Source organism: Pteronotus mesoamericanus, unplaced genomic scaffold (genome assembly GCF_021234165.1).
Source record: "Pteronotus mesoamericanus isolate MK-2021 breed Mesoamerican mustached bat unplaced genomic scaffold, CSHL_Meso_final scaffold_507, whole genome shotgun sequence".
Classification (NCBI taxonomy): Eukaryota; Metazoa; Chordata; class Mammalia; order Chiroptera; family Mormoopidae; genus Pteronotus; species Pteronotus mesoamericanus.
This window is the reverse complement of record NW_026555319.1, coordinates 17,191,940-17,205,286: the sequence shown is the minus strand read 5'-3', so window position 1 is coordinate 17,205,286 and position 13,347 is coordinate 17,191,940. Positions and strand designations below refer to the sequence as shown.

General features: G+C 42.2%; 1 protein-coding gene across 1 annotated transcript in view; it reads right to left on the bottom strand.

The window, feature by feature from the left end:
- The window catches only part of SFI1 (SFI1 centrin binding protein), a 68,433-nt gene that overhangs the window by 26,348 nt on the left and 28,738 nt on the right, over window positions 1–13,347 (bottom strand). The window contains 4 exon segments of the mRNA XM_054594324.1: window positions 549–710; window positions 1,987–2,143; window positions 10,652–10,754; window positions 13,028–13,145. Coding sequence (XP_054450299.1) covers window positions 549–710; window positions 1,987–2,143; window positions 10,652–10,754; window positions 13,028–13,145 — 540 coding nt within the window.

The following is a 13,347-nucleotide window of genomic DNA, read 5'->3' as shown; positions in this document are numbered from 1 at the left end:
GCCTGCTATGAAGAGTAAGGGGACAATGCAGAACGCCTGCGCGGAGCAAAAGCTCCGTAAACGGAAGCTATGAGCATAGTGACAGATCCGCCAGGAACAGATGGCTTTCCAAAGCAGAAGTGAAAGAAAACAAATTTCGGAGACAGAAATGGCTATGGCTCTCTCCACTCCCCAGTGGGTAGAGAAAGGCTAGGACATTGTAACATAAATTCAGGATAGTAGGGTTACCTCTGAGGAGGCGGAGGAAAGGGAATGCAATCAGAGGAGCAGACAAGTGCTAGCAATGCTCTGTCTTTTAAGTTGACCGGTAGGTACATAGGCGTTCATTTAATTATTATTCTTTAAGCTGTAAATATGTTATACATACTATTATGTATTAATATTCCCAATTAAACATAAAATTCTTAAAAGAAATCAAGAGAGATCAGCACTATTAAACTGTTCAGTAATTGTTTCCCATGTATCTCCTAAATCTTGTTTTACAGGCTGCTGAGCTCACACTGTCCTAGCTGGGGCGGAGGACAGGGCTGGGAGGCTGAAAAGGATACAGTGTTTCCAGTGAGTAAAGGCCCTCCGCAGCACCATCCTCCTGGCCAGCACCTCCACGCGCGCACAGTGAGCGTGCAAGCTCTCCCTCTGCTGCCAGGCCCACTGCCAACTGCAGAAGTGCGTCTGAAGCATGGTGACTTGGTGGAATCGCTCAGCAAGCTCTGCAACAGAGAAAACAACTTAAGTGCTGACACCCCTCACTCAGCAATGAACTGGAAGCATCACTAAGACAAGCTGAACTCCACTACTGGCAGACAGCAGGGATTCAAGGCTGCTTTCACAAAGAATCCCAGAATAAATGTTTTCTAAACGTGGGAAGATTATTAGGAATCCCTTAGCTACACCTCTTCTTTCCAAGGAAAGAGAAAATGTCTGTGATTTTAGGGAAGAGGATGCTCTAAAATCAAAGAGCTGACGCTCATAGTTACTGCTGATGAGTAAGAATGGCAACAGCTGTTTTCAAAGATTGCATTTTATTTTCTCCTCTTTACTAAGGTCCCCCAGATAGGACTTTAGGGACTGAGTCAATGACACACAGTTCCGACAAAACGCTGGCAAAGCCTTTTGTGAGCTTTCCGTCAGGCTGATGCAGGCTGCCAGCTTCATCTCCTTTTAATGCTAATTAGCTAATGGCTTGATGAGCTAAAGTCCGGGAAATGAAAGGGAGTCAGTTCTGAAATTCAAACGCTGTGACTGGAGGAACCGTTGGTCTGCAGCTCATCATTCGTAACAGCTTAATGCCTTCCCGCTTGGACCCGGGCAACCAGGCAGCGGTCTCCTGTCACTGGTCTCTTATGGACACACTCGAGCTCCCCCAAGAGACGGCTCTGGCAGTCTAGAGAATTCTGCAGAGAGGGCTCAGTAAAAGCTGGAGAGCCCTATCCAGCGTCTAGCATAGAGCTTGAGTCACTTTCACGTAGGCTAAAGAAACAAAAGTACAAAAAGTACTGATGATCACGACTTACATATTATTACCTCCGAATTCTCACTGGAAAATAAAGCATTTGAACAGTGTTTAAAAAACTCAACATCATAAATCACACACATTCACATAACTGGGGACAAACAGAAACAATCCAAATATCAACAGAAGAATGGCTAAGTAGATTAAGGTGAGCCATCCTTACCTTAAAAAAATAACATTAATGAAGAATAAAGACATAGGAAGTGTTGGTCACTTGTATGGAAAAAAGCAATATACAACATATTAATCACAGTAACACAGTAGTTATAGCATAATTAAAACAGCACTGAATAAAGTGTATGGATAGAAGAAAAGGCCGGAAGAAAATAAATGTGAATTGACAATGATGTATTTTCCTCCTCAATATGTTCCAAAACATGTGGCGTAACATCATTATATCTCTCCTTAATAAAGGAGCACCACTGGCAGGACAGACCCAACCCTCTGCCTCCTGAGCCCAGGACCTTGCTCACCTTTCTGCTGTCTCTTTACCCTCCGGACCTGCAGGAATTCAAGCCAGGCCCTCAGGGATCTCCACTTTTGCCAGAGCTGATGGTGTTTCACTGCAGAGAGCACCTTGCCTCTCTCCCTCTGGACATGCAGGAGCTGTTCCTGCCACCGTACCCAAGCCTGAAAAACACAGAAAAGACAACAATCAAAAGAGAGGCAGAAAAGCAGAGGTGAAATACAGGTGAGGGAAATAGAAACACACACACACACACACACACACACACACACACACACGAAAGGCGAAAATTAGACACAAAGAAGTGGCATCGTAAGCTGTGGGAATTTGAGGTGAAAGGATATTTAAGAAAGGTATCCTCAAAAAGTTATGGTACATATACACAATGGAATACTACGCAGCAGAAAGAAAAAAAGAACTACTAAACTTCGCAACAGCATGGATGGAACTGGAGAGCATTATGCTAAGCGAAATAAGCCAGGGGGCGAAAGATAAATACCATATGATCTCACCTATAAGTGGAACCAAACCAACAATACAAAGATGCAAGGAAAATAAGACCAGCAACACTGAAAGGAAAAGAAATCAACAGAGACAAGAAGGAAGGAGGGAGGAGAGGCAGGGAAAAGGAAGGGAAGGGGAAAGTCAAGGAACATATAGCAAGGACTCATGGACAAAACCAAAAGGGAAGAGCTGAGGGAAGGAAGGAGGAAGGGGGCAAGGGAAAGTGGAGGGGGGTAGGCAGAGATAAATGTATTTGAAAAAATAAATTAAAATTAAAAAAAAAGAAATAAAAGAGCAAAAGGAGTAAGGGTGGCGGGATAGAAATGTAGATACATATAGAGATGGAGAGAGAGAGTTCAAGACTATGTTAAAGAAAAAAAATAAAGCAGTAAGTTCTAATGAAAAAAAAAAAGAAGGGTATCCTGCTTCCAGAAAGTAGGTTTTCTTCCTGGATTAAGAACAAAAATAAAAAGGAATAGTAAAATCAATGAGCAGCGCTGGCCAGGTAGCTCAGTTGGTTCTAACTCCCCAAGGTTGCAAGTTTGGTCCCTGGTCAGGGCACATGCCAGAGGACCAGTGAGTAAACAGATAGGTGGAAAAACTTATCAACAAATCAATGTTTCAAGCCCTAGCTGGTGTGGCTCAGTGGACTGAGTGCCAGCCTGTGAACCAAAAGGTTGCTGGTTTGATTCCCAGTGTAGAGCACATGCCTGGGTTGCAGGCCATGTCCCCAGTAGGGGGCATGTGACATGCCATCACACATTGATATTTCTCTCCTCTTTCTCCCTACCTTCCCATCTCTAAAAATAAATAAAATATTTTTTAAAAAGTTAAAAAATTGACGTTTCTCTAAAATCAATAAATAAATTTTTAAAATTAAAAAAAAAATGAGCAGACAAGAAGCAGGGACAATCCAAGGAGTGATATAATTAATTCAGATTTGGCATAGGTGAGAGCCTGCCTTTTTTTCCAAACTGAGAGGAAGTCTATGGTCAAGAAGCCCTTTCTCAGACACATTAGTTTCCTGGAAGTGTTTCTACACAAGATGAAGTCTACAAAATGATTCCCTTAAGACTGTCCATAAGTGTGCACACTTAGGACAATCTGCATGTGTGCTCAGAGATGCGCAAACCCTAGTTTGAAGATGACTGTCTCAGGTAACAATCTCATACCTTCTTAAACCTGTAACACCTCTTCGCCCTTCTTTCCTCTCAGCTGAATACCATTCTTCCTATTTCACCAAGAAAATAAAAGCAATCAAAAAAGAATTTTCTCAAGCTCCCCCCAACTCTATCCACCCACCTGCCCACAGGCTCTGCCTTCTCTCCTGTTACCTTAGATAAACTGTCCGTGCTCCCATCAAAGGTCATCCCTCCCACGAGGGATATATCCCCACTTCGCTCACCTTCTCAAGTTTATCGCTCTGGCAATTGCCCTACTTCCACATTATCTATTTCCACTCTCTACTAGATTCTTTAAATCAGCATATGAATGTGCTGTTATTTCTCTCATCCATAGCGCGCGCGTGCGCGCATGCACACACATGCATATCCATCCATCTCTTCTGGAATCTGACAACCAAAAGCAATGGGTAACCTTTCATTGGACCTGGTCTTGACACTAAGATAGCAATAATATATAGTTTGCATATAAACTGTATTTTAGATGTTATCTTATCAATATTAAATTTCTTGGATATAATGATATTGTGGTTATATAGGAAAACATCCTTATTTTTCAGAGATATAAGCTAAAGTATTTAGTTAAATGTTATGCCTGCAACTTTAAAGTCATTCAGAAAATATATTGATAGAGAAAGCAAATGTGGCAAGATGGTTAAACTAGTTAACAGTATACAGTATCCATATTTTCTGTGACTTGGTACTTGTCAAAAATAAGAAGTGGTGGTGGGGGAAGTGCACTGTCACAAAAATACTTCTTAAAAAGAATAAATCAGTAATCCTCAAACCAACCAACACACGCCACTCTCTATGCCACACTTTGCCACCCGGCGAACACTTGACTTCTTTCCCTTCCTTTCCAAATGCCTCCAAAAAAGGTGTCTGTTTCTAATTTCTCTTCTCCCAGGCAGGTTTCCTTGACCCCTCTCCCCACCAGACTCAAGGGAACTGCTCTTATCAAGCACATCAATGATCTCTAAATTTCTCAATCCAAAGGTCAAATATCGGCCCTCACCATCCCCGAATGGCTAGAAGCATCTGACACAGCCAGCATCACACCTCCCTCCCCCGCCTCCCGGGACACCGCGGGCCTCTCTGTTCCAGCAGCTGATCCCCATCTCACAGGCCCAGCCCTGGGACCTCTCTGCTCCCTACTCACCCCCTCTGCGCTTTCTCCCAGTCTCCCCCAGCTTTAATGACCATCGGCGTGCGCAGGACTCCCAAATGCAATCCCAGGTCTGGACCTGTCCTCAATACTCCACACATACGTCCAACTGCTTTCTTAACATCTTGTGGATATTCAAAAAGCCTCCAGGCTGAAGACATGCAGCTAAAAATGTAACTCTTCCTGATGCTTCCTCACAAGCCTGCTTCTCCCTCAACCTGCCCCATTTCAGTGAATGGCAGCTCCACTGCTCAGTTTCTTAAGTCAAAAACCTGGGAGTCATCTTCGGCTCTCTCTCTGAAGCTTCACATCTTATCTATCCGTTAGCAAATCCTGATGGCAATACCTTCAAAACGTATCCAGAATGCAACACCAGCTTGCTGTCATTCTTGGGCAGAATATCACCAGGAATTTGATAATAGCTTTTTCACTGTTGTCCCTGCTTTTATCCATGACCTTCTATGGTCTATTTTTATTTTTTTTCAAAAATATACAAAATTATTTCTTTTAATATATTCTATTGATTGTTATTACAGTTGTCTCGCTTTCCCCCCTTTGCCCTCCTCCGTCCAGTACCCTCGTTCCCTCCTGCAATCCCTCCCCCTAGTTCATGTCCATGGGTAGTGCATATAATTTCTTTGGCTTCTCCATTTCCTATGCTGTTCTTCATACCCCTATTTTGTACCTACCAGTTATGATTCCTGATTCCTGCACCCTTTCTCGCGGTCTCCCCCTGCCTCCCTGCTGATAACCCTCCAGATGATCTCCATACCTATGATCCTGTTCCTGTGCTGGTTGTTTGCTTTGGTTTTTGTTTTGTTTTGTTTTAAGACTGAGTTCTTGACAGTTGTGAATTTGTTGCCTTTTTAACGTTCATAGTTTTGATCTTCTTTTCTTAAATAAGTCCCTTTAACATTTCATGTAATAATGGATTGGTGATGAGGTACTCCTTTAGCTTTACCTTGTCTGGGAAGCACTTTGTCTGCCCTTCTATTCTAAATGATAGCTTTGCTGGATAGAGTATTCTTGGTTGTGGCTCCTTGCTTTTCATCATTTTGAATACTTCTTACCAGTCCCTTCTTGCCTGCAAAGTTTCTTTGGAGAAATCAGCTGATAGTCTATGGGTACTCCTTTATAGGTGACTATCTGCTCTTCTTTTGCTAGTTTTAAGATTTTCTTTTTATCTTTTACCTTTGCCATTTTAATTATGATATGTCTTGTTGTGGTCCTCTTTGGGTCCAACTTGTTTGGGAATCTCTGTGCCTCCTGGACTTACATGTCTATTTCCTTCGCCAAATTAGGGAAGTTTTCTTTCATTTTTTTTCAAATAAGTTTTCAATGTCTTGCTCTTCCTCTTCTCTCGGCATCCCTATGATTCAGATGTTGGCATTTTTTGTCATGTCCCAGAGTCTTCTTGTTCTCTCCTCGCTTTTTTAAAATTCTTGTTTTTTCTTTCTGTCCTGGTTGAATGTTTATTTCTTCCTTATGTTCCAAATTGCTGATTTGAATCCCAGTTTCCTTCCATTCACTATTGGTTCTCTGTATATTTTTCTTTTATTTCATTCAGTGCAACCTTCATTTTTTCATGTTGCCATACTCAATGAGTTCTTTGAGTATCCTGATCACCAGTGTTTTGAACCCTGCATCTTTCTGTGTATTAGGTAGAGCTGCTTTGACTCCCTGTAAAAGGCACCTGTAAATTGTGTGGGGCAGAGCCCCTTCTGTAATCACCAGGGTGGGGCCACCCACTTCACTGCTTTGCAGCTCTGTGTGGAAGGAGGGCTCAGAGAGGGTACTGTGCAGCTGCCTGGATTCTGGGGGTTTGCCTGGCACTCGCCCCATTTCCAGTCACTTCACCCACTCCCTGTATGTGACTGGCACCCTTCCCGTTGTTTCCCTGGTATTGAATCCCAGATTGGTGGGTTTGTGGACGTTTTAAGACTGTGTGGACCCTTTAAGCAAAGTTTCCTGTCAATTTGGCAGTTTCTTCCACCACCCTAACCCCCACTAGTTTTTACAGCCAGAAGTTAGGGGGATTTATCTTCCCAGCACTGGAACCCAGGGCTGTGCAGTCTGGCCCGGGGCTGGGAGAGCTCGCTCCCAAGGTGTCCCTCCTGATTGTTATCCGCCACCCGTGAACGTAGGACCGTCCGTCCCCACTCCACCACCACCACGTCCTCTCGATGCCACAGCACGTCTCCCCGCCTCTCCACATCTCCAGCCCTCCCACCCCTCTGCATGAATGCGGCTTCTGTAAATCCTTGGGCGCTGGACTTCCACACAGTTTGATTTTCTCTCAGTTCTGGGTGTTATTTGTATTGAGATTTAGTTGTAATTCCTTTTTGTGGTTGCACAAGGAGGCAAAGCATGTCTACCTACACCTCCATCTTGACCGGAAATCCATGGACTATTTTTAATACAACAGCCAGAGTGGTCCTTTTTCATTTGTTTTAGTTGCTGTATCACTTAAATCTCTTTGTTTTATATGACAATTTCTTTCCCTGCCTTTTTTCTCTTTTATACCACCGATTTCTTGGAGAAACCAGGCCATTTATCCTAAAAAATGTTCTGCATTTTCGATTTGGCTGTCTCCTCAAGGTGCCTTAAACTCATTCCTCTGACCCCTGAATTTCCTATGAACTGATCATTGGAGTTATGTTCGAATTTTTTTGACAAGAATAATTCTCGAGCGGTGGCAGGTATTTCCCATTACACTGCATCACGAGGCACATCATGACTGGCTGCCCTAGTTCTATCAGTGCCAAGACTGTTCCGTGGCTTCAGATGGCACCGCTCCAATCCCTCCATTATATTTCCCAGTCTTCTTTTCCATTGGTGATTGCTGTCTAGATCCATTTTCTCATTAGGAGTGGCAAATGGTGATTTTCTAACTCCAGTGCTCCTGTATTTATTAACTGGAATTCTATAAAGAAGGCTATTCTCTCATTAACCTTCTGGTTTGTCAAAGATTAGTCTGTACAGGAAAGGCAGGAGAAATGCTTCATTTTTACCTTTATTAATTTTCAGAGAATCGACCTAATGCTCTAATAGCTTAAATTGTGAACAATGAGTTCCTTTTTACTTCTCATTATGAATGTATGAATTTTGATGTTTGATGTGTTTTTTAATCCATTACAGTCATTATTCTTTTTAATGCTCAAATTGTTCTAGCTTAAGCCTATGGGAGTCCTGACACAACCCTATTAACCTTTGTTAATTTCCTTACTTTCCACCCACTATACCCTAGGCTAGTGATTTTCAACCTATGTGCTGCAAGAATTTTTAAAACATGTAATACCTGACTATTTAGCCAGGGGCACTGACCTCTTTTCCCTTAGAGTGTCCAATATAAAAAGATAATAGCCAATACAATGATAGCCATCCAGTGTGAATGCCCTGTCTTAAGCCATAAATATATAGGTCATATAATAGAGCTTCATCTTATTGGTCACATCACATAATAAGGTAGCATCTGATTGGTTAATTCTTGGTACCAGAAATCCTTATTTACAAGTATTGGCACCTGATTTTTTTAACAAGTCACTCTGAAGCAAAAAGAGTAGGTAATTACTATTATAATACTTTTTGTAACTCGATCAAATATTTTTGTCAGATTGGCAAAAAATATATTTTTTTGGTGTGCCACAGAATATTAGTAATTAGTTTGTGTGACATGAGATGGAAAACGTTGAAAATCTGTCTCCTAGTCTCATGATGTGTATTTCTAGCTGTAAACCTAGAATCAGCCATTTCTCCAAAAACACAACACACACACACACACACACACACACACACACACACACACACCCACAGTTACTTTGAGTGGAAAATAGCAGAGACCACAAGTCGGGCTCTGCAGAAGCCAGATGCTGTGTTGATGCCACTCCTTCTAAGTCTTTTCAGTAAATAGAGTCAGAAGATTTTTAGGTTAAAAAAAGTCTTGAGTTCATACTGATATTTATATTTCCAGATTCAGATTATAGGGCTTTTATTTAATTTCTTTGATTTTTATACCTGTAATATTTTCTTTTATCCTGAAAATTATGATCCTAATGATACTGCCATAGTTATTTGCTTTATCCTATAATGTAGCTATAATTGTTTCAACATAATTCCAAACCTATTACTAACATAAGACTGAATACCGTTTTATATTTCTTAGCAGTTCTCTGTGTCCTTTAACTATATCCTATTAGAGACAAAGTGTCAAAAGATTGTATTTTAAGGTTACTTGAAGTAAATATTTTCTCTGTGTAGTCATTGCTACAAACTTGATGTTTGTTTCAGAGTGTTTTAAAATCCTAGGGGTTTTTTTTTTTCCTTTTTTGTTTACTTTTGGTTTTTTAATTATATGAAATATCTACATAGTTCCAAAGTAAAAATATGTAACAAAGTAAATTCACAAGAGTACTTTGTTCCAACATTGTCTCCCCCCCCCCATAGGTAACCACTTTTTTGTTAGCTTTTGGTTTATTTTTCCATTATTTTTCCTGAAAATATAAGCAACCACACACTCTAATATCTCTCCCTTCCTTTCTTACTCAAAAGGCAGCACAAAATGAACCAAAGGGATCCTTTAAAAGGTAAGTGTGATCACATCATTCTCCCGTGAAAACCAATAGCTTCCCACCTCCCCTGGAATAAGAGCCCAAGCCTCGGAAGGGCACAGCCTACAAAGCCCTACCATCTGCCCCCTTGTCATCTCATGACCTAACTCCTACTCTCCCTCTCAGTTGGGTTCCTGGGCCCAACTCCAACAGGGTGTCCAAGAATTCAAATCAAATCTGGCACTATCTACCCAACGATGGGACCAGATCCCATAGGTTGAGTCCAGCCCCACAAGATTGCATTTTCCCCCACCCTTATCCCGCCCCAGCCCCCACACACGTTCATGCCAGCCCCGAGCCCAGGCTCTCACCTGCGCTTCTACTGCCTGGCCACATATTGGAGGTTCCAAAGATCCCCCTCCAGCTCAGAGTGTCAACTGCGAGCCCTGGTTGTTACATGTACTGACTGGCTACCAGTCAGGAGTCCCCACAATCCCCCTCCCCTTCAATTCAATTGATTTGCTAGAATAACTCACAGAACTCAGAGAAACATGTTAGTTAATAGAGCACTGGTTTATTATAAAAGGCTGTAACTCAGGAACAGCCCGATGGAAGAGATGCATAAGGCAAGGTGTGCGGGAAAGGGGCGTGGAGCTCCCACGCCTCTTCAGACATGCCACTCTCCCAACATCTCCACGTGTTCACCAGCCTGGAAGCTCTTCAAACCTCACCCTTTTGGGGTTTTACAGAGGCTTCATTACATAGTCATGACTGATGAAATCATTCAACCTCCTGCACCTCTCCCTTCCCCAGACGTCAGGGGTCCGGGGAGACTGAAAGTTCCAACCCTCTAATAACGTGGTTGGTTCCATGGGCAGCCAGCCCCCATCCTTAGGTTCTTTCCAAGAGCCACCTCATTAGCTCTAACTGCCTGTAAGACAAACAGTATGGAAATAAAAAATATACTGCTCTTTCTTTAACATATTTATAACTAATTCATAAATCCCTTTCCATAATTAGCAGACATGCTCTAAAAACCACTGGTAATCATGTCTAGCACATTTCTAATAGCAACCTCTGTCTGTTGAAGAGCTCGCCCCTCCCCATTACTTCTGGCCCCTACCTCCTCCTCAGTCGCCTGAGCTGCGGGGAGGCCCCAGCAGAGAGGCAGCAGCATGATAACTGGCCTCCTGCTTGGAAGTCCAACCCCACCCTTTGTGGGTGTGGGGCTTGACAAATGGACGAAGCGCCAATACTGGAGTCTGCTGGACTCACCTGCAGCTGGAGGCTCAGGGCCCTGTGCTTCACAGCTGAGGCACAGAGAGCATGTCCCACACGGACCTCTTCCAGTCGCCGCCTCCACTTGCTCCAACACACCCTGTCACAGAGCAAATTGAAGATGAAACCAGTCCAAAAAAATGTCACACAGAAAAGAGAAGGGTAGTGAGGACCGGGCCTCAGGCTCTCAGTTCAAGTCCTTCTCCCTCATGGTGCCATCGCTAGATGAATGTATGTGAGAGCCACCACCTAAAAACTCAGTCAAGAAACAGTCCTAAAGCTGCCAATTAAAGGTTGGAAACTGATGGTACCTTAGGTCAGATCCAGCCATAGACACTACAGACATGCTCTGTATGGCCTATACAAATTTTTAAAAATATATAATAAATTATTGCCAACATTCAAAAAATCAGGAGAGTTCACAGAACAGCCTTCAGAAAAGAGGAGCTTTTAGATTTCCAGTCCTGAGGGATCCCTTCCTTTCCCACTGTCCTGGCCAGGTTTCATCCTGTCTTGAGTCTTTTTGCTTATTTTCTAATTTGAGGTAGGAAAATGGTCCTGAAGACATGAAAGTTGGAAGCCTCTATGTTACGGAAACACTCAGTTGGCCTGATCACTCTAACGCACCAAAATCTCTTTTCTCCTGACCTAGGCCATGCTAGCTGCATTACTCACTTCAAAATCTCAAGCTGTCTTGCATTATTAGTTATCTTTTTAAGTACTTAAGGAACTAGAAGTTCCCTGAATGCAGACCCAGCGCCCAACATTGTACCAGGAACATTTTAAGCCCTTAGTAAATACACGTTGAATAAATAAAATTATGTAAAACATCCCCAATAGAAAATTGTATATTTCTTCAGAATTTTAAAATATGTGCTAAATAAATTTTAAATAATTTCAAAATTTTTAAAATTTTAAATAACTTCTTCATATCCACTGATGTTCTGAATACTATGCTGAATACTTTACAGGTATTATCTTATTATTTCCCATGACAACCCTGAAAGATTTTTATTAGTGTGCCTATTTCACAGACGAAAAGTGAGACCTGCAATGGCGAAATGACCCAATATTACATGTTTGAACAGGGATTTGAACCCAATTCAATCTGGGTGCAAAGCCTCTGCTCTTATCCTTACAAGGCCCAGCTCTTTCAGTCGGGAACTAAGCTTTTATTATGTTGTCATTCGGGACACCAGAGGGCCACTAGAAACACAGTACAGTGGAATCAGCCCCACTCTAAAGTAGCTCATCATTACACACATCTGGCTTCCAAAGTAGACTAACTCATTTCCCTCCAACACGTGAACAATGCTGATGAGATGCAGTGCGAGGAAGCAGTTAGAAGCATGGTCTTTGGCATCGGAAAAATTGTGTCAGTGAGCTCTGCCTTTGCCAACTACAACTTATGAGGCCTATCCTGAAAAAGTCCAGCCATGGAATAAGAAAAATAGAGACATTTATTGAAGAAAATACAAGATACAAGAAACATTGTACATAGGACAATGACGCCTCAGTTCCCTTCAAAGTAGGCACTTTGGGACCTCACACAGTTCTCCAATAACCATCAGCTGCCCCATAGTATTTTCCTGAATCTTATCGATGATCTGAAATCACTTCCCTTTCAAAGGTGATTTTAGTTTTGGGGAGTCAGAAGTCACAGGGCACCAAATCTGGGGTGTAGGGGGGCTGAGTCACCTGGGTGATTTGCTATTTCGCCAAAAAAACTCTGCATGAGTGGGTGCATTGTCGTGATGAAGCTGCCAATCACCAGTTGCCCACAGCTGCAGCCTTCTTAATAATCTGAATAGTTTCCATGGAGGAATGTTCAAGCTTAACACAAAATCTAACGCAGATTCCTTGCTCTACTCATTTTGATTGCGACGGCCACACAGTACATATGCTCACTCAACAGCATCTACCGTCCCCACTGACCAGTACAGTGAAGTCATCATTGTTCAAGCACGCACATTCCAGTCCACTCGCATTGGCTGCCAGGTTACATCAATGTTGCAATACGTTCTCATTATATTAATAGTGGTTGGGCTTTTTCAGGACAGACCTTGTATATCTTAAACTGAACAATAAAAATACTTTACAGTTTATGGTAAGGATTAAATGAGATGCTTTAAATGAAAAAAATGAATATACCCACACACTTAACACAGGGTTTAAAACATAGTACTCAGTGTTACTTATGATTATGCAAAAACCTGGTATTATAGTTGAACAAGTTGTCAATAAGTATTTATTAAGTATCAATTATGTTCAAAACTGTTTTAAGGGGGGGTTTTGTGCTGCTTCCCAGCAGCATAAAGAAAGGCTAAAACAAAATAATAGTTGCTGAACTATAAGGTGTCTGAGTGCACTCACCACAAAATAGTCCGCTGCCTAAACTCCAAGGCGGTGGTCTGCATCTGACGTTTGGTCCTTCGAAAAACAACGTAGACCAACCAGGACTTCCAGGCCTGTCGCATCTTCTGCTTTGCATCTAGATGCACCAAAAAGATTTTCAAAAAGGGGTAGGAGGACACTGATTACTCTGGGTTACGATAAGAGCTCAAGGAGCTCTCTGTACCTATCCCTCCTTTGAATAATTACATTCCTCCAGCCTTCCAGTGCCCCCTGCTGGAAAAGTTGTGAACTCTACAAAATTACCAAAGACACAACTGCATGCGAAGAAAGGCTCTATC